Source organism: Melozone crissalis, unplaced genomic scaffold (genome assembly GCF_028551555.1).
Source record: "Melozone crissalis strain CALT ecotype California unplaced genomic scaffold, PUWL_Pcris_2 ptg000060l_1, whole genome shotgun sequence".
NCBI lineage: Eukaryota > Metazoa > Chordata > Aves > Passeriformes > Passerellidae > Melozone > Melozone crissalis.
In genome coordinates, this window is record NW_026535838.1 from 603570 (window position 1) to 621164 (window position 17595).

General features: G+C 47.2%; 2 protein-coding genes across 2 annotated transcripts; both read left to right on the plus strand.

Moving 5' to 3' along the window:
- Positions 1–162: 162 nt before the first annotated feature.
- On the plus strand, positions 163–3816 carry AK6 (adenylate kinase 6). Its single transcript, XM_054287618.1, has 5 exons — positions 163–220; positions 740–832; positions 1533–1591; positions 2389–2534; positions 3268–3816. Exons 1-5 carry the CDS (start codon positions 193–195, stop codon positions 3455–3457), a joined length of 516 nt encoding a protein of 171 aa, XP_054143593.1. The 5' UTR covers positions 163–192; the 3' UTR covers positions 3458–3816.
- A 945-nt stretch (positions 3817–4761) lies between these two features.
- CCDC125 (coiled-coil domain containing 125) lies at positions 4762–17125 on the plus strand. Its single transcript, XM_054287609.1, has 12 exons — positions 4762–4837; positions 5395–5774; positions 6850–6908; positions 7501–7587; positions 8425–8502; positions 9021–9106; positions 10706–10788; positions 11327–11439; positions 13150–13257; positions 14213–14384; positions 15554–15687; positions 16822–17125. The coding sequence occupies exons 2-12, from the start codon at positions 5504–5506 to the stop codon at positions 17110–17112; spliced, it is 1482 nt and encodes a 493-aa protein (XP_054143584.1). The 5' UTR covers positions 4762–4837; positions 5395–5503; the 3' UTR covers positions 17113–17125.
- The last annotated feature ends 470 nt before the right edge of the window (positions 17126–17595 follow it).

Below are 17595 nucleotides of genomic sequence, written 5' to 3' on the forward strand. Positions count from 1 at the left end.
CCCGGGCGCTGCCGGCGCTGCGCTCCCGGCCCGGCGCGGCCGCGTCCCCTCACACCGTCGCACAGGGGTCCTTCTTCCCCGCCGGCTCTTAGCTGTCCGCGCCGCGCCGGGCGCGCGCGGTGACGCCATCGGCGCGCGCGGCGGAGGCGGAGGCCCCCTGCGCACGTGTCTCCAAGGCGAGGGGCGGCGGCCATGAGGCGGCCCAACCTGCTCATCACCGGTGGGCACCGGGGAGCACCGGGGACACGGACCCATCGCGGCCCGGGGAGCTGCGGCTGTGCGCTCCCTGCGGTCCCAGCCCTGGCCCGGCCCGAGGGGATTCGGGGCGCGGGGTTCCAGCCCGGCGGGATTTGGGCTCCGGGGCCCGGGCCCCATCAGAGCCTGGGGCGGTTCCGGTGCGAGGCAGCAGCCTCGCTGCTCCGGGGTGTGGGTGCAGCCCGGGGTGGCTTTGCAGCTCTCCTCCGTCATGAGGACGCGCGGCTGCTCCGTGTTACCTGGGGTGCGGATTTCCCTTGGGTCCCGCACGCTGGGAGTGACGTTCCTGCTCACAGCCCGAGTTTTCTCCCTGCTTTCCCGTTTCACTCCCCTCGCCTGTTTCCCTTTGTCCCGCAGCTTTTTGCCCTTTTCAACCCATGAACTCTCCGGTGTGGGCTGTCAGAAGGCTCCAGGTCGCCTGGCAGGGGCTCTCCGTGGAGACCTGCAGCTCTCCCCTTACCTTTGGCCGTGCTTTGTTCTGCAGGCACGCCGGGAGTTGGGAAAACCACGCTGGGAAAGGAGCTGGCCTCCAGAGCTGGGCTGAGCTACGTCAACGTGGGGGACCTGGCCAAGGAAGGTGCTGTGTGACAGCAGCCCCGAGCTGTGACACGGGGACACGCTGCTGGCCGGGACCCTGCTGCTCTGCCTCGGGCACCGGGAGCCCCTGCACGCCTGTCTGGGGTGCCTGGGCTGGGCTGGGGGAGAGGAGAAGGCTCCGGGGAGATCCGGAAGGGGCTCCAGGAGAGCTGCAGAGGGACTGGGGACAAGGGATGGAGGAACAGCACACAGGGAATGGCTCCCAGTGCCAGAGGGCAGGGCTGGCCGGGATCTTGGCAATGAGGAATTGTTCCCTGGCAGGGTGGGCAGGCCCTGGCACAGGGTGCCCGGAGCAGCTGGGGCTGCCCCTGCATCCCTGGCACTGCCCGAGGCCAGGCTGGACACTGGGACAGTGGGAGGGGTCCCTGCCATGGCAGGGCTGGCACTGGGTGGGTTTGAGGTCCCTTCCACCCCAAACCAACCTGTGGTGCTGTGCATTAAATGAATTTACTTCAGCAGGCATGTCTGTAGCAGCACTCTTGGTGCTAAGTAATAAATGACAAACTTATCCTTGTATGGATTTGTAAACAAAATGTGCCCTACACTGAACTCTGCCTTTTGCCTGCCATCTCCCGAGACAAAAATGTAATTTTTTTACAGAATTGTGAATTATTGTGGTAAATTAATAGTAGCAACTGCTGTGGTGCCCAGCAAATAGCTGTGATTTCTCTGTGCTGCAGGAGAGCTGTATGAAGGCTTTGATGAGGAGTACGAGTGCCCCATCCTGGATGAGGACAGGGTGAGTGCAGCCCCAGGGCCACCCCTCGTGCTCTCTGTGCAGTGCAGGGGAGCCCCTGTCACCAGCCGGGGTCTCTGCACAGACCACAAACAGGACAGGGCTGTTGGGAACTGCCTGGAGCTGTTTGATTTTCCAGCATCACTCTCAGTCCATGGCTATGGCAATGGGAAGGTGCCAGCAGCTCACATCCCAGGCAGCAGACACAGAACTCAATGTCACAACTCACTTTATGAGCTTTGTGACCAACCACACAAAGCAAAAGCACACTGACAGTATTTATATCTGTACAGTGTATATTCTATATTGACAGTAGTTCTGTCCAACCACTGTGAGCACAGGTACCTTTGGTTAAACAGTGCTGGCTTATTTCAAATGCAATACCTGCTTGTGAGCCCTCAAACACAATGCACAGAGCTCCGTTATTAAGCTTCAACCTTCCTAATATCTTGCTAGATAAACTTTTCTGTAGCTTAGGGAGTTATTCTAGACAAGCATTAATACACAGACCATTGCTCTATTTGTCCTTGCTTTTCTACAGTTTAAATAATTTTTCTGCTGCCCAATCTCATGGCTGCTGCTTGGCTCCACTCACAGTTCTGCTATCTCTGAGGCCTGCCTTCTGCAGCTTTCTCAAACCCTCTGATTTTGTGGGTTCCCACAGGCCCCCCTCTCTGTTTCTCTGTGCTGTGCAGGTGCGCCCCTCTCTGTCTCTGGGGCTGTGCATTTCCAGGTGAGGCCGATCCCCCCCGGCTGTGCAGTGCAGGTGAGGCTGACCTCTCCCCTGTCTGTGTGTGCAGGTGGTGGACGAGCTGGAGGCCAGGATGAGCGAGGGAGGGGTGATTGTGGATTACCACGGCTGCGACTTCTTCCCCGAGCGCTGGTTCCACATCGTGTTGGTGCTGCGCACGGACAGCTCCCGTCTGTATGACAGGCTGCACGGCAGGTGTGGTGGCACCTGCGGCCCTGCTCTGCCCCCAAAACCCCTCCTCAGCTGTGGAGAGCCTGGTTCAAACATGGCTTAAAGAAAGAGGCCCCCCATAAAGGTATACAGCTGATGGAAAAGTAAAAGGCAGCTGTAAAGCAGCAGTTCCCAGGCTTGATTCTGTAAATAATTAGGTTCTCAAGCACCATTTTTTATAAACAACAAGATTCTCAGGCATGTTTATGTAAACAGCAGAAGTTCTCAGGTTGTTTTTAATAACAAGTAAATATCTTGTCCTTGGATAAGGTATGGGAAAGCAAAAGTGACAAACATGGAGGCCTTGAGAGCCTTTCATACCAGGGTTCTCAGGCAGTTTTCTCATAACAGGTGAACATTCTATCTTTGGCTGTTTTGGGAAAGTAAAAAGTAAGTTTTGAGAACACAAACCACAGGTATTGTAAACAAAAGGAGGGGTTAGAGTTTTCTCTGTAGCCTATCGTGAGCTCGAATTTTGCACTATGCATGAAGTTAATTAACACTGTTATAAAAGGTGGCTGATTTGATCAATAAATTGGAGTCGATGCTGATCAACAACAAAGATGGGTCGTCTCCCTTTGCTTTCTACATAAGCCTTTTACTTTTCCATCAGCTGCATACCTTTACGGCCTCTTTGTTTAAGCCATGTTTGAACCAGGCTCTCCACACTCAGCCTCCCTCTTGCCTCACTCTGCCTCTTGCTGCTCTTTCTCTCCAGGGGCTACAAGGGCAAGAAGCTGCAGGACAACATTCAGTGCGAAATTTTTCAGACTCTGTATGAGGAAGCTGTGTTGTCCTATAAAAAGGAAATTGTGCACCAGTTACCCAGCAACACTCCAGAGGACCTAGAGAGAAATTTGGATCAGAGTATGCAATGGATTGAACAATGGATGAAGGACAATAACTGACTTTTGGTGAAACAGTAGCTGCTGGATCTCTTCTTGGGAGGGAGGGTTTAATCAATTATGTTTGTAATTCTTGCACTGTAAATGAATGTGAGTTTTGTTGTAACTGGCTGGGGAGTAGAAGAAAGTTCAGAGTAGCCGCGTTGTGAGGATGTGTAACAGCACCCTGAGAGGCAACGGAGAACTGATACTGATAAAACTGATGCAACAGAAGTGACTGAAAGGATGACAATGAGGCGGTTGGCCTCAGCAGCAGGAGCTGTGTTCAGTAGCTGAGAATTCTTTAGACCTTACAATTGAAACCAAGCTATGAATTCCCTGTGAGAAAACGGTAAAATCTGGTAACAGGTGGCAGGCGAGGCAGTTTTGATTTCCAGAGGCTGGAACAGTGTTCTGAAAGGAGTTGGTTTGATGCTGAGCTGTGGGATTAAACCTGCTGTGCTCCACTGTGGGTGTGTGAGGACAATGCAGAGTGAGAGGGTGTGGTGCAGGGTAAGGTGTTGGAGGGAAAAGCAGTGATGTGACAGTTAATTTAAAACGATTGCACGGGGTTTTGGCGATTCCTTCATGTGTAAGGAGACATCAGTTATGCGAGCACTGGTCTGGAGTGTTAAACAACAAACTTCATTTTTCCTTTTTTTCTCTGTGTTCCCCGTGCCCTGTCCCAGTGATGGAGGATGGCCCAGGAGCGGCATGCCGTGTCGGGACAGAGCCCCAGGGATCCCGAGCACGGTCACAGATGCAGCAGGATCTGCTCTGAGTGCTGTTAGAGCCTGGGCCCCAGGGGGGCAGGGCTGCACAAGGAACAGGAAACCTGTCCTCACAGAAATGCTGCTTGGAACAAAAGCCTCGTCAAAGATTCTGTAGGAAGTGCTTCTTATAAACCCTTTATTTACACGAGTTTGGGTAGTAAAACAACTTTCTTAAAAAATTCTGTTGTGAAGGGAGTTGTCGTCACACATATACAGCTTTATTTTTTGTTCCAAATGTGCTGTTGGGTGTTTTGGGTTTTTTTTTTTTTTGGTGACACTTGTGGAGCGATACTGCAACAGTAAAGTGATGATATTATGAACCAAAACGGTGAAAAACAGTGTGTTTCCTGTGGGAATCGGGCCAGGCATTGTGGCAGCTGGGCAGAGGCTGCCTGGAGTAGGGAACAGGCGAGGGGATCGTGCGGGGTGTCCGGACAATGCGAGGACATTGGGGTGACCGTGCCTGCTCCCCGCAGCTCGTGTCATGAAAACCGGGGATGAAAACCACGGAAAGTCAGCGAATGATTTACGATAAATGATAAAAACCAGAAATGGGCAAACCCCTCCTTCCGAGCCGCTCCCGGAGCCGCCCCGGGGCGGGACCGCTCCGGGAGCCGCCGGCAGCGCGCAGGTGGGTCGGGGTCCCTTGGGGCGCCCCCAGGTGTGTCCCCCAGGTGTGTCCCCCAGCCCCAGGTGTGCCCCCCAGGTGTGTCCCCTCGGGAATGTCCCCCAGGCGTGCCCCCCAGGTGTGTCCCCTCGGGAATGTCCCCGAGGCGTGTCCCCTCGGGAATGTCCCCCAGGTGTGCCCCCCAGGTGTGCCCCCCAGGCGTGTCCCCTCGGGAATGTCCCCCAGGTGTGCCCCCCAGGTGTGTCCCCCAGGTGTGCCCCCCAGGTGTGTCCCCTCGGGAATGTCCCCCAGGCGTGTCCCCTCGGGAATGTCCCCCAGGTGTGCCCCCCAGGCGTGTCCCCTCGGGAATGTCCCCCAGGTGTGCCCCCCAGGTGTGTCCCCCAGGTGTGCCCCCCAGGTGTGTCCCCTCGGGAATGTCCCCCAGGTGTGCCCCCCAGGCGTGTCCCCCAGGTGTGTCCCCGGGCCGGGGTCTCCCCGCGGGGGTTTCAGCAGCCCCGGCTCCCGCAGCCTCGCGTTTCCCTCCCTGCTGCTGTGAACGCGGAGCTTTCCTGTTTTTGCAGATGAAATCTGGCCTTGCGGGAGGCGCTGTTCGCCGGGAGGTGACGGGCCCTCGGTCCGGAAAAAAACCCCAAACCGGCGGAAAAGCTGAAAAAAAGCCGGGAGGAGAAGATGGAGGAAGCAGAAGAGGATGACATGACATGTGGAGACTTGGGAAACGGACTGGGAAGAAGACCGGGTGGTGTTTATGAAGGGGAAAACTTACAAAATTCCTATTCAGTTACATCTAGGAAGGGGTCTGGAAAGACTTGTAATTCCCCCTTGTCAGCAAAGGTAGCAGAAGAAAGTGATGCTGCAGCTATTCCTGCTCCAAAACGGAACAGCTTTTACGATGGATCACTCAAAAAACCTGCCTCTAGCTCCACACGGCAGAATAGCTGTGGTAAGAGTAATTTGGAAGTTAATTATTCACCATACGAAAGGTTTTTGTTAGTGGAAGTGAACCGTTCAGCTGCCTCACAAAGTGTCATCAAGTTTAATTCGAACCACTTGCCAAAATCCCTCAAGGGCTGGGATCCTCCAGCTTCCTCCCAGAACATGAGCAGTACCATTGCTTCTCGGTGTTGAAGGCAGTGGCCATTCTTAGTGTAAAACGTCCAGTTTTCAGGTGTTCAATTCTGCATTTGAAAGCAACATTTATCAGAGAGCATCCTGTGGTGAGTGTACCGGCATGGGTTTGGCTGTGTCTGTGAAATTGGGTGGCACTGCTTGGGTTCCTGCTGTAAGTCAGTTAAAATCTTCCTACAGACAGTTCCTAAAGTTTATAGCTAAATATTAGAAATCTTTTTTGCTCTTTAGTTGAAATTAGTGAATTGGCTGACGTTAGGGGTTAGGAAGTAGCTTTTAGAACCTGCGTTGGCATTCATCTTCCTTTTTTTTTTTTGTGAAGGCAATGCTGCTGTAAAAACAATCAAATGTAGGCAGTGCCGTTCATTACAGTCTGGCTGCTTTTCTGTCAATCTTTAATATTGTGACTGAGGTATTTCTGTGTAACTTACTTATTTCTCTCCTTTAAACAATTCCCTGTCATCCTTTCCACAGTAAGCTGAGCTATCTCTGCCTCCTGAAAATTGCCCCTACTTCTAAATAGTGCTAGCTGTGTTGAAAAGTTGCAATCAGAAAATAATCTAAACAACTAATTTTTTTTTCATCATTATGACAATTTTGTTGGCTTTATTTTAAAGGAAGTTATAAGAGGTTTGCCTTTACTTTATGTCTCTTTACAGCAGACATTTCTCCCCCATTTCACTTCTTCAACTGTGAAGCAATGTGTTTGAAGCTTGTAGTGATGTGTTTCTTAAATCTGTTTATTAGCTCCACAAGAAAAAGAGAAACGCACAACACAAAGATGAAAATTCACCTTTGTATGTTACCCGTTTTGAGGGTAAAATCCCAACTTTTTTTTGCTTTAAATGTTACAATATTTTATCATTTATCATGTTCCATTGATCTTACAGAATCTAATACTGAAGTGTCAAATGAAGAACTGAAGCAGCAGCTCCGGGAAGCTCTGGAGGTTGGTAAGAGTGCCCACGGTGCTGCTCCCCAAATCTTCATTTCCCTTCCATGTGACAAGAGAATCTGGGCATGCTGGGAGAACTGGGTGTGCCCAGGTTCTTGGAATTACAGCAGGAGCTGGAAGCTTGATTAAATTTTATGTCAGGAAATTGTAGTGTGAGGTGTACTTTATATTCTGGGAGGTTTGTCTACAAAATATTTTTAAAGATGGAGAGAATATTGAAGGTGCTGTTGTACTTTTCTAGCAGATGTTTATGTTTTATTAAGCTTTGGGGCTTAAAAATGTGTAGTGCAAACAATCTTTGGATTTTTAGTCTGCATGTTTCTTGAAAGGTTGTTAACAGCACATTTGGATTTTACTGTGGTTAAATGTGTTGAGGTGTTGGCATCACAGCCAGCTGACTTCAGCTGTAAAAAACCACATTCCACCTGCACTGTGTTCTCTGACTTCAGGTGAGCTCGTGGAACAACATCATGCAGGTAAAACAGAGGTTTGTTTTTTGAGGAGGGAAAATTTACATTGGTCTCAGCTGAATCTTATCAAGATTACCTTGGCTTTTACTCAGCGTGTCTACTTTGCTTTACCTCAGGAACTTGAAATTCTGAAAGTTGAGCTTGAAGCATCTCAAAGACAGCTTGAAGGGAAAGATGAAGCCCTGAGAATCCTGCAGAGCATGGTAGGAGCTGTTCAGAAACCTCTTGGTGGTAACAAGGAAAACAGAGGAAATCTGCTGCTGCTCCTCATCAAAACCTCAAAAACCTTAAGGCCTTCCCAGGGCTGCAGTTTACATCATTGAGTCTGCAGGTGTCCACAGACTTGCCTCTACAATTTACTGCCACTAGTGTGTTATTTAATAAGACTTCAGTGTTGTAGCAATTCTTAAAATTTTAGCTTTGACAATCCTGGAGGATTTATCTACTGAAGATAAAATTAAGGCCTTTTTGCGGTCCCTTATGTTGAAGATTTAGGCAGTGCTTGGAATCCTGCTGCAAAGCATGAGTATTTCGAGTTGGCTGCTCCATCTGCTGCCCTAGGGGACAGTGTGCCTTAAATGTCAGGTCGTTCTTTTGTTCACCATTTGTAGTATTTTTATTCTCTTTGATAACAAATTCTGCTGAATCCAGTTCCTGGAATTTAGCCTACTTACATAACCCATTTCTAGCTGTGTGGTTTCTAGCATCACATCTTTGTAGCCACTTAGGCCTGGATCAGAGCTTAGGTGTGTTGTAACCCAGTTGTTCAAGGTGTAATTTCCTGCACAAGCCCTGGAGAAGACACAATCTCAAGCTGAATGATGCTCCAGAGGTTCTGGGAATGAAACCCAAAAAGTTTGTTGTGCCAGTTAGACTTGAGATCAGAACCCTGTGAGGCTCACAAGGAGGCTGCTGGTGTTTGTGACTCTGTACTCTGCTGTTTGGCTATGAGTGTGAAACTGAAAATTAACACAGTTTAATCACGGTGTTTGACACAGTTGCATTTTGCGTTTTGCTTTGGTTGTTTGTTGATTTTGCAGGCAGTATTTGATAAAGCCACGAGCCATACAAAAGCAATGCTTCAGAAAACTGAGGAAGAAAAGAGGACTCTAGAGAAGGTAAGTGTGGGTTTTTCCTCCACACAGAGAAGCCCATGGCTATTGAACAGGGGTTATCAGACTGACTGTTTAAATCAGTGCATACCTGACATTAATTCCAGGGGTTTTATAAAAGGAAATTCCTGTTCCTTCTCAGTAGAAAGGGAAATACTAATTTATCTCTTTGGATCTAGGCCTTTTCATGCTATAATAATAACAATACTGTAAAACCACCAGAGCTCCTCGTGAGCTTTGAGCTGGTGTTGGTTAAACGGAGTTCTTTGCTTTATTCCTCCCACACCAAGGGAGTGGGACAGAGTGGGTTTGTCTCTGTTGGAGGCCTCTGGAAGGAGCAGTTCTGAACAGACTGCAGTCCCCAGGCCAGGGGTGCAGGAACTTTGGTGTCTGGTATACCGAATTTGTTATCTGTTATTTGGTCTCAGATTTGTGTCTGAGATTTCTGCCAAACCCAGCACCCCTGGCATCCTTCTGGGAGGAACCCTGTGACGAGCTGCTACAAGTTTGTTTTGTTTCCGCAGGAAATAAATATTTTGCAGTGGGAAATTGAATTTGATCAGGACAGATTTAAAAACATAGAAGACACCTGGGCGGAAAAATATGACAGGTATTTGGCTTACACTGTGTATCACTGGGGTTTTTGATCGATTTTTAAAATTGCACTGAGTGCTCTATGTCTTCTGTTCTGTGTTCCAAACTTGCTTCCTCAGGTTCATTGTGTTTTCCCAATTCCCTTCCAAATTCTGGAGCATTTTGATTTTTCACACTAGCCACATTTGTATTTTTCAATTAAAACTTCTAGATGTATTGTCCTGATTTCTTTTATTTTTAGGTGTCTGTAGGCTGGCTTTGCTAGGCTGAGTTGTTTTTTATCATATGATGTTAGCCAGCTGGGGACTGATTATCCTTATTTACCCTGCCCATAGATGAGGCAGAGAAAATAATGGTATGTTCATGCGTGTGGAAATATAATTTCCTGGTTAATCATTTCTTTATTGCCTGGCACTGTAGGTGTGGGCATGAGTACAGGTAAAATACAATGCCTGAAAGAGAAGCTGATCAAGAGATTCTTTGTTAAATAGGAGTCACTCTGGGTGGACAGCAGGTGTGGCTGGGCAAGAGGAATGTGCCAGAGGCACTAAACTAATTATACATAACAGACCTTGAGAAATGGGGACCAGCAGGCTCACTCGTTTACGTGTAGAAATTGTATCTCTGGGGTCTACCCATGAGAGTTGTTGTCATTATTATTTGTTATTATTATTGCTGTTGTTTTTACAATTCAGAATATACTTTTCTTTAAATATATTTCAGCTTCAAATCAAAGGATAAGCTGCAAGTTTACAAACCATTCCAGAGACACGTTTGTCAAGGGATGCCTCTTGAAAGGCTCCCTGGCTTTCCTGTCTGAGCAGGTTGGAAGTGTGGCCGTGCAGTTTGGAGCCACAGAGCTGGCGTTGGCTGGTGGAAGACACAGACACAGCTTCAGAAAGCTGACAGCCAGGGGCTCAGCCTGCTTTGCACAGAATTTCATCTTTTTCTGATGGTTTTCTGACATCTGAGGCAGCAGGACAAAAAGAATGAGCATTTTCCTTCGTTTTTTTTTTCCCAAGTGAAATGATTCAGAGTGGGCTGCATTTACTGAGAGCTGAGGTGCGCCAAATAAATTGTATTGCTTTGACATTTAGGATGTCGGATTGCCAGTGTTCTGCTCAAGAGGGAAATGCTGCGAGGAAAAATGCATTATCAGTGTGTATCGTGTGTTCTCACGTTGAAACACCTGAAGGCACAGCTGTTCCTGAAAACAGGATTCAGACTACAGGAAGTTTACAGACCAGAGCTGTCGCTCCTCAAATATCACTTTTGTTCCTTCAAGGAAATAGGAAATTTCTAGCAAGTGTCTCAGAGGTTCATAATTACCAATTTCTTTGCATTTCTAATGGAAATGTGACACTTAAACTAATCTCTTGTTAAAGCTATGGGCACTGCCTACTTACACATGAAGGTTTGGGATTTTTTTAAATTTATATCTACTACTCAACTCCTTTCACTTTTGATTTTTTTTATTCTGTCTTTAAAGTAATCCTAATTTTAATTTTCAGAAATATTAGATACCATGTTTTAACAGGTTATTTTTTTAAATTATGGAGTGCCCACTTAAAAACGTTTTTAAGATTATAATAAAGCCATTTTCTGACTTCTACAGGATATACTGTGAAAATGCAGCTCTTAAGGAAGCATTGAAACTGAGGACAGAAGAAATCAAAACACTTAAGGCTGAAAATGCAAGTAAGCCCCCAGCAGCTATTCCTCTGAATACACTGTTTTTTAGGAATAAATCAGGTTTTAGGTCTGATGGGAGATTCCTGTGGGGATCAGTGTCTTGTTCTGGCAACTGATCTTAGTGGGTATGCAGAAATTAAACTGGAAAGCAGCCAGGGCAGCCACTGAATTAGAAGACCCAACTCCCTTTCCATCATTTTTGCCTTCCAAAAAGCTTTGAAACAGCTGAGTTAAATCATCCCTTGCCCAGTGTTGTGCTGTTCTGAATGGGAGGCTGCCTGACTTTGGAGTGTACAAGGAGACGGGCACTCAGTCCTGAGGCAGAGCAATACAGGAAATGCTCTCTCTCTAAGTGGGCCATCACTTCTGGGAGAACACACAAGGAGAAACAACTGGGAGATGAGTTTCTCCTTCTGCGCTCTCATCTTGTTCCCAAACTGATGCTTGAGCTGTAAAGCTGCTTCATTCGGGTGTAGTTGAACTAGGAAATTAACAAGTCGGAGCAGGGGATATTTGTAATCTCTTTCTTTGTTTTATTTTGTAGTCCTGAACCAGCAGTGCTCGGAATTCCTTGCGATGCTAGATGTGAAACAACAGAAAGTTTTTCAGGAGAACATGTTGAACAAAAGTGACATCACTGATTTCACAGGTCTTGAAGTAAGTATTGCCTGTGCGTTTTTCCAAATAGCTGCTTCAGAGAGATGTTTGTGTGTGAAAAACGCCAATCACTTCTTTTTAAAATTGTAAAAGTTTAATAGTAATAAAATGGTTAGAAAAATAGCAATATAATGGTTATAAATATAGTAATACAATTAGAGTAAAAATAATTTGGATAATTAGGATTAGGACAATATGAGACAATAGAAACAAAGATTTACGGATGTCTGGGTGCCTCTTTCTGGGCTAAATAAGCCCAAAAAAGGCCCCACGTTAACAGAGGATTAGCCCTTAAAAGCAACAGCCTGTTGCATATTCATACACCTCATCCATGGTGCATAAATTCCATTCAAACACAGGATTCTGTCTGGGCAGTGTCAGCTGCTTCCTCTGAATCCTGATGGTGTCTCCAGGGCTGAGTGAGGCAGGAAGAAGTTAATTTCTTTTGATAATGGAGCAATAAATTCTCTTTCTCTGAAAGATTCAGGTGTCCTGTGGCTGCTATCTCACCGCAAGTCCTTTCCTTTAAAAAAGTATCCTACATAGCATAGTTTCTATTTTAACATCATGTTACACCCTAAAACTATATTTAACGCACTATTTAAGAAAATTAAGACAGCATCACTTCCTAACACAACACATATAATATTCATTTGAATATTTGTGAAAAGCCAATCATAAAATATGCATTTTTCACATTGTGTACAAAATAGATAGAGGAAAGTCATTGCTCATTACACATCCTTTTATTTGAACCCATTCTTAGCTAATTAGCACATGCCATTGCATGCCTGTTAATCAGTTTTCTTCTTCCTCGTCCACCTTGCAAGGAAAGATGAGGCAGGAGAAGGCATCAGGCTGCTTTCCACAAGCTGAGATGCTTATTTTTATTGTGCCTGGCCCTTGGACCGTGCCTGCTCGTGCTGTACCGGGCTCAGCAGCAGCCAGTGAGGGCTGCAGGGTGTGGCACACTCACCTGGCAGGTTTTGCCTGAAAGCACAGCTCTCACTGTGAGTCATTCCCTTTCACCTGCCACAGCTGCTCTTGGTTACGGGGGTTTCTGCTGGCCCCTCTGCGAAAAATGCGAATTTTATGATCGGCTTCTCACAAATATTCCAATGAATATTATATGTGTTGTGTTAGAAAGTGATGCTGTATTAATTTTCTTAAGTAGTGTGTTAAATATAGTTTTAGGGTGTAACATGATGTTAAAATGGAAACTATGCTATGTAGGATACTTTTTCTAAAGAAAGGACTTGCAGTGAGATAGCCGCCACAGGACACCTGAATCTTTCATTGAAAGAGAATTTATTGCCCCATTATCAGGAGAAACGAACTTCTTGCCTTGCTCAGCCATCCTTAATCAAGATTCAGAGGAAGCAGCTGACAGTGCCCAGACAGAATCTTGTGTTTGAATGGAATTTTTGCATCATGTATAAGGCATATGAATATGCAACAGGCTGTTGCTTTTAAGGGTTAATCCTCTGTTAACGTGGGTCCTCTTTCGGGCTTATTTAGCCCAGAAAGAGGCACCCGGATTGTCTGTAACTCTTTGTTTCTGTTGTCTAATATTGTCCTAATCCAAACTGCCCACAACTTTTATTACTCTAATTATATTGCTATTTTTCTAACCATTTTATTAGGATTAAACTCGTAGCATTTTAAGCGTTTTTGGCAGCTCTGTGACCTCTGGCTTGCTCTGTGTTGCAGCTGGCAGTGCTGGGAGCCTGCACCTGCAGCCCTGCCGAGGGGCAGCCCTGCCCCTGTGCCAGAGTGGCAGCTCTCACTCGGAAGCAGCTCCTCCATCTCAAGCAAGAGGTGAGGAGGCCTGGCAGGGTGGGGACGAGCAGGGGGTGCTCCTGCACCAGTCCAAACAAAGCCAGAGACACCCAGGCGCTGTTTACACAAACTCTCACAACCGCAGTGGATCTCAAAATACTGTGAAGTTTGTTCGTGATGCTTGTAATGCCGTAATTTTTGCTGGTAGAAAAAAATTTAGTTGTATCTCCTCAGCTTTACTAGTTTAAATGTTTTTTTTCATTCTTTTTATTTCTCCCCATATTTTTTTAATTTGAATAAAGGGAACACACCCTAAGTGTGTGCCCTCCATGAATGTACACACTGTGCATGTGGACTGGCACTGAACCTTTCCTTTCCTTCCTGGCAGTGCATTTCACTCCTCCCTTGTTGGCATCAGCTCCCACAGCCCGCTCACTCAGCTAGGGCAGCAAGCTGATCTTGCTGGAAAATACCTGTTTACCTCACACTTAAATCAATTACGTGAATTCCAGGCTCCTAATTTTTTTCTATTTATTGAAATTGTGTGGATTTAGAATTTCTCTTCTATTTTGTATTTGACTCTGGAAATGTGGCAGCCATCCTTGTGGTCCTGCTGCAGAACTTCCAGTTGGCTAACTGGTTTTGAAAATAGGCGCTGGCCTGTCCCTTAAGATCCCTGATATGGGTTCCAATCTCCTGCTCCTTTTTCTCTTGGCCTGGATGTGATGGGTTATTATTTTCCTCCTGGAGCTCTTGTACATGTGCAGAGATAAATAAATACGCAGAGATGATTGTGTAGGTGGCTGGGGGTGTCAACATTTGCAGACAATGAAGAGCAAGGACTTTAATACACATTAAAGGTCAGGAAAACCCTTTGGTTCCTTGCTACTTCCTTGATTATATTTACTTGCGAGCTGTCTGTGCCTTAATTTTAAACCTGCTTTTGCTTCCAAATTATCTAACATGCTTTAAATTTCCCCTGAACTACAACCAGATGGAAAGCCTGAAGAAGAGTAAGGACGAAGCGTACATCACGGCAGATGCCTTCAGGATTGCGTTTGAGCAGCAGCTGATGCAGAGGCAGGAGCAGGCCCTGAGGCTGGCAGAAGTGATCAGTGTGAAGAAGGAGAGCAGATTTGCAAGCTGGAGACGGCTGCGGGGTGCTGGTAGCTGGGCAGCGTGTCTGTGTGTCTGTCTGTGTGTGGGAGGGATGGCAGAGCAGGGGCCGGGCAGGGCTTCGGCACTGCCCCCAGGAAAGTGACATCTGGTTTGTGTGCTACCAGCAACTGCTCTGGTGTTGGGGTTTTGTTTCAAGTTAGCTCCGTGGAAGAGTTGGGGAAGGGGGAGAAATGCAAAAAAAAAAAAAAGAAAAAGTATATTTGGAGCTTTTTTTAGCTCCTAATGGGGTATTGGGCAACCTGGTCTAGTGGAAGGTGTGGAACAAGATGAGCTTCAAGGTCTCTTCTAATCCAGGCCACTCCATAAATCACTACAGTTCTACACAGATTTTTTGTTTTCTATTTTTCCTTAAACATTTTTGGCCTTTTATTATGCATCTGTATCAATATTAGTGTTCTTACACTAATGCAGAGTTACAAAGCCCTGTGTAAAAGAGGAAGAATTCCAATCTGTAAAGTAGGAATAATTCCAATAAGCTTTTATTCTTAAAAAAAAAAAAAAGGATAAAGAGAAGTATTTAAGTGCCTACATCATGGTCAGAATCACTGCAGACTTTAGGAACAGCACAATATATTTGTTTTGACTGTTGGCCAGGGGGTGCCAGGCTTGGAAGTGTGGTGTGTCTCCCAGATCCCCTGGGCTTTCCTGGGGTGTAGCACTACAGCAGCATAACCTTGAGTAACTGTCTCCCCTACACTGATACCCTTGCTTTCAGGCTCTGTTAGCTGGCACATCTGTTCCTTAATTTTAATGTATTTTACTATTTCTGGAATTATCACAAACTTGTAAGTTTGTGGCCTGTGTCAGAGAATCTATTATTTAGGCTACTTATGGTTTAAAAACAAACTGCCATGAATTATTCTTTAACTAGAGCATCAAAAGTGTATTTTCCATAGAGCAGAAAGAATTCTCAATGTGCCCACATTTAAGGTCTGTGTAGCCTTTGTGGGACAGCAGGAGCAGTGGGAGCCTGCCGTGTCCCATGCAGTGGGGGAAGCTGCAGCTTGTATTGCCCTTTTTTATAGAATTGTTAAATTAAATTATTTTAAATTATTTCATTATTTTCTATGGCTTCCAGGTTTACAAGTGCTTCATCCCAGAGTTGTTTTTCCCTACCTGAGCAGTTCTGCAGCTGACACACCTGTGTTTTCCACAGAGCACGTCAAGTTGGAGGGCAGCAAGACCAACCTGGGGCGGAAGCTGTCCAGCCTGCTCTTGTCAGAAGGGGACTGCAGGAGGGTGGAGGAGCTGGACAGTGCCCACGACGTCCTGAGGATGTTGATTGACCTGGTCAGTACCTGTGTCAGTGCTCAGGAGCACACAATCACAGAATGATTATATGCAGGTGCTTTTATTGAAGAGCTCTGGGTGTCAGGGGTACAGACCCAAATCTGACCTCACATGGTTTCGGACCAAATGTGTTTTTATATTTTATCATTATATAACGTACATATTAATTATTAAACTTACATTGTTCTATTGTATACATTGATTTCACCTAAGCATGGATTGATCATGATCCCCTCAAACCTCTAACATAGTTTCTCATGATTCTTCAAACAATAATTATATCTAATCACATCAACAATTATATCATTCATCATATACTGACTACACGGGTGCAGTTTCCCATGATCTAGCAAACACAAGGCCTAACACTTCCTAAGGCCTACCTTTAACATTTTCCCAGGGCCTATCACTGGCCGGGGGTCTCTGTACAGACCACAAACAGGACAGGCTGTTGGGAACTGCCTGGAGCTGTTTGATTTTCCAGCATCACTCTCAGTCCATGGCTGTGGCAATGGGAAGATGCCAGCAGCTCACATCCCAGGCAGCAGACACAGAACTCAATGTCACAACTCACTTTATGAGCTTTGTGACCAATCACACAAAGCAAAAGCACACTGACAGTATTTATATCTGTACAGTGTATATTCTGTATTGACAGTAGTTCTGTCCAACCACTGTGAGCACAGGTACCTTTGGTTAAACAGTGCTTGCTTATTTCAAATGCAATAGCTGCTTGTGAGCCCTCAAACACAATGCACAGAGCTCCATTATTAAGCTTTAACCTTCCTAATATCTTGCTAGATAAACTTTTCTGTAGCTTAGGGAGTTATTCTAGCCAAGCATTAATACACAGACCATTGTTCTATTTGTCCTTGCTTTTCTACAGTTTCAATAATTTTTCTGCTGCCCAATCTCATGGCTGCTGCTTGGCTCCCATCACAGTTCTGCTGTCTCTGAGGCCTGCCTTCTGCAGCTTTCTCAAACCCTCTGGTTTTGTGGATTCCCACAGCTCCCTGAATTTTCTATGATTTTAAAGTCTTTTACTACCCCCTAATTCACCTCCGGGAGTGCGTGTGCTAGCTGGGTTCACAGTACCCCGAGCTGACTGTATCCTGCTCTCCTTCCTCTCCGCAGGTGAACGACAAGGAGGAGGCCCTGGCGCACCAGCGCAAGGTCAGCTACATGCTGGCCCGGGCAGCGGAGCCCGGGCCGGGGCAGGCCGGGGGGCACACAGCGGGACAGTGCCGGAGCCCAGGAAGGTGTCAGAGCCCAGAAAAGCTCGGACGGCTCAGAGGCCAGCGCCCCTCAGCTGCCCCTGCCCCGAGCCATGCCCACGTGCCCCTCGCGGGAGCAGCCGCGGCACTGCCGAGGCCGAGCTCCTGGCCCTCGGGCATGGCTGAGGGGCTGCGGGCGCTCTCTCCGTAGTGTGGCTTTGTGAAAAAGAAGATTGTCGTGGAAGCACCAGGAGCTGTGTGTGATGGCATTATGTGGGGCTGATGGCACAGCGTGATGGGCCCTGGGGGGAGAGGGGTGGCTTCAACGGCTCCACGGGGCAGGGTGTGCTGGGTCCTGGGTCTTCCCTGAGCCCAGTGTCCCGGGACGGAGTACAGTGATGTCACTGGGGGAGTGATGTCTCCGGGACGGGCACAGATAGAGCCTGAAGGGAGCTGATGGAGTAGCAGTGACATCACTGTGAGAGTCTGATGTCACCGGAATGGGCACAGACAGGGCCTGAGTGGGGCTGATGGCGTGGCAGTGACGTCACTGTGAGAGAATGATGTCACCGGAATGGGCACAGGCAGGGCCTGAGTGGGGCTGATGGCGTGGCAGTGACGTCACTGTGAGAGAATGATGTCACCAGAATGGGCACAGGCAGGGCCTGAGTGGGGCTGGTGTCGTGGCAGTGAC